A 2,728-nucleotide genomic window follows, 5' to 3' on the forward strand; every position below is an offset into this window, starting at 1 on the left:
TATAGTTGATGACTTATAGCTAATAAACTAATTGAAGTATTTAGTAAAATTAGTTGGTATATTAAATTGACATACAAGACATTCATAATATATATTTGTTTTATTTTAAATTAAAATAAATTATAAAAGATATTCGTGAGTTTTATTTAAAATAATAAAGAAAAAATAAGAAATAAAAAATTATAAGCTATAAATTATAAGTTAAAATATTATTTGAAATAGCGTATGGAAATAAACTATAAATTAGTAAAATAAGGTATAAGCTCGTGATGAAAAGACCGTTACTAAACAAGTCTTTTATTATCTTATTATAAGTTATAAATTCAAAAAGTGTCTTGTCAAACAGAGCCTTACTATAACTAAATAGAAGGAAAATTGAAAAAATTTAGTCAAAAATTTTATTTAGAAATAAAATTAAAAAACAAAGTAAACACTAAAATATACTTAAAAAGTATGAAATATATTTATAATGTGATATATTAATTACTCAATTAATATACTAATAAAGCAATGATAAATTTAAAAAAACGATTTCAATATATATATATATATATATATATATATATATATATATATATATATATATATATATATATATATATATATATATATATATATATATATATATATATATTAATAATAATCTTGTATAGTTTTTAACCCTAATATTTGAAAAAACAAAATATTTGTAAACTACATGAAGTAAAAAAAAAAAACTAATATCATAAAAAAAAATACTTTTATCAAACAATTTGCATTTGCGAAGAGTGGTCACGTTTTCAATTCCATCTGAAAACCTTGGTGGAATCGAAACCGAAAACTACCCTGGTAATTTATTTCCCACGGTTTGCTGACTAAGCAAAAAACCCTATAAAGTCTCCTAGGGCTTTCTTCTTCATTCATATTCTATACCCTGAAGACCCTTGAGTCAAAGTTCTCTTTCTTCCATTTCTCTTTTCGCTACTCTTTCTTTGCTCTAAATTTATATAATCAATCACTTTCTTTGGTTTTGGTGAGAAGTTAATTGATTGAAAGGTTGAATGAACATGGTGCTCAATAGTTAGTATGGGTAGGTTTAAACTTTTTTCTTTCTCTCTTTAGGTATTGATCTTATTGTTCTACTACCATATTCATAAATTTAGAATTTGAATTCTGGTTGAGTTTTTGTAATAGTGTAATTGGTAGTGTTTTTGTTTAAGTTCATTTCTGTGTTTTTGTGTGATTCTTAATTTTGTAAAGTAGAGAGAATCTTTGACTGTATCTTTCAAAAATGGAAAACTGGAGAAACAGGTTGAATGAGAATATGGGTGTAAACAAAATGGGGAAGACAATCAAAAAGAATTCAGCGCAGCAAACAATCGAATTCGGCCACAACGGCAGACATCATTACCCTCCGTCGAAAATTCATCACATTCACAGAGATGATTTCAAGAGTTTTGTTATGCAAGCTACTGGAAGAGAATCAAACAGGCCAACTAGAACTCAATCTCAGATTTCTAGGTTGCAGCAAAACAGGCCTCCTCCATTGGCCAATGTGAGGCCATTTGCTCAGTTTCCGATGCAACCACCACCTCCTCGGGCGCCTTACATTAACGGACTGGCTGTCCCTCCTTTGCAGCCGACGATGAATGGTCCTCCGCTGTTTGATAATTTGTGGAACACTTTCGTTGAGTCTCCGATCACAGCTTTCATGAGAAAGTTTCGAGACTCAGAGAACTACTACGGTGGTGGTGGCGGTGATGCTTCGAGAGGTAATCAATTCCAGCAATACCCTCCTCCTCAACAGATGATCAATAATGTTAATGTTAATGTTCAATTTCAACCGCAGTATTTCCCGATTCAAACTCAAATGGTTAACAATGTTGAGCAATATAACCTATCATCTGCTACCAACCAAACCCTTCCTATGAACCCTAGCAATCAATTTTTGAATGGTTATCCCCAGTCACAAACAAATTACACTATGTCACCAACTTCTGAATTCTTATTGACTTCACCAACACAAAAACCTAATGTCCTATCCCCTCAGCCTCCTTACAGGCCTCTGCTGTCATCAAGCATTTTCTCTTCGCCTTCATCGCCAGACTTCCCTTTCCAACCATATCTTCATAATGAATAGCTTTCTCATACTTCATTTAGGTTGCTGCTACTGTCAAAGATCTTACTTAGTCCCCAATGCCATTTTGTCTTTATTTCTTTTACTTCTTTTGTTATGTAAGGATGCTCATTTTTAATATAAACAATGTAGTGGGTTATTGTCAAAATACCTTAAGTTCTTGAAATTTTTCTTTTCTTTCTTTTTTTTTTTTTATGGAAATTTGTGCTTATTTGACAAATAAAATTGTAGTGTACATGGCCATTTAGTTTCCTATTCCATCAATGGATGTTTTTGAAAAATTTTCTTTGTTGACTTGACTTGAGGTTAATATAACAAAAATTAAAACCTTTGTACCAAATTAAATGAATTGAATAGTTTCAGGGATGACGAATAACATTCAGAAGAAGGCTTTTCATTTGGAATGATATACTTTACATAAAAGTTACTCTAATAGGAGAAAATCTATGTTTGTTGGAAGAAAGTGAGGAAGGTGAGTTAAAAGCCTTAGTGGAGGAAGCAAGACGATGACTAGAACAATGGTTCATAGAGATCAGACCATGGAAACTTGAAAATGTCGATAATGAAAGATTAGCGTGGTTAAGATGCTACGGAATCCCCTACCATGCTTGG

General features: G+C 30.8%; 1 protein-coding gene across 1 annotated transcript; it reads left to right on the forward strand.

Annotated features, from left to right (window-relative positions):
- Positions 1 to 1,270: 1,270 nt before the first annotated feature.
- LOC131619070 (protein HAIKU1-like) lies at positions 1,271 to 2,119 on the forward strand. Its single transcript, XM_058890212.1, has one exon. The coding sequence runs from the start codon at positions 1,271 to 1,273 to the stop codon at positions 2,117 to 2,119; it is 849 nt and encodes a 282-aa protein (XP_058746195.1).
- The last annotated feature ends 609 nt before the right edge of the window (positions 2,120 to 2,728 follow it).

The sequence above is a fragment of the Vicia villosa genome, linkage group LG7 (assembly GCF_029867415.1).
Source record: "Vicia villosa cultivar HV-30 ecotype Madison, WI linkage group LG7, Vvil1.0, whole genome shotgun sequence".
Taxonomy (NCBI): domain Eukaryota; kingdom Viridiplantae; phylum Streptophyta; class Magnoliopsida; order Fabales; family Fabaceae; genus Vicia; species Vicia villosa.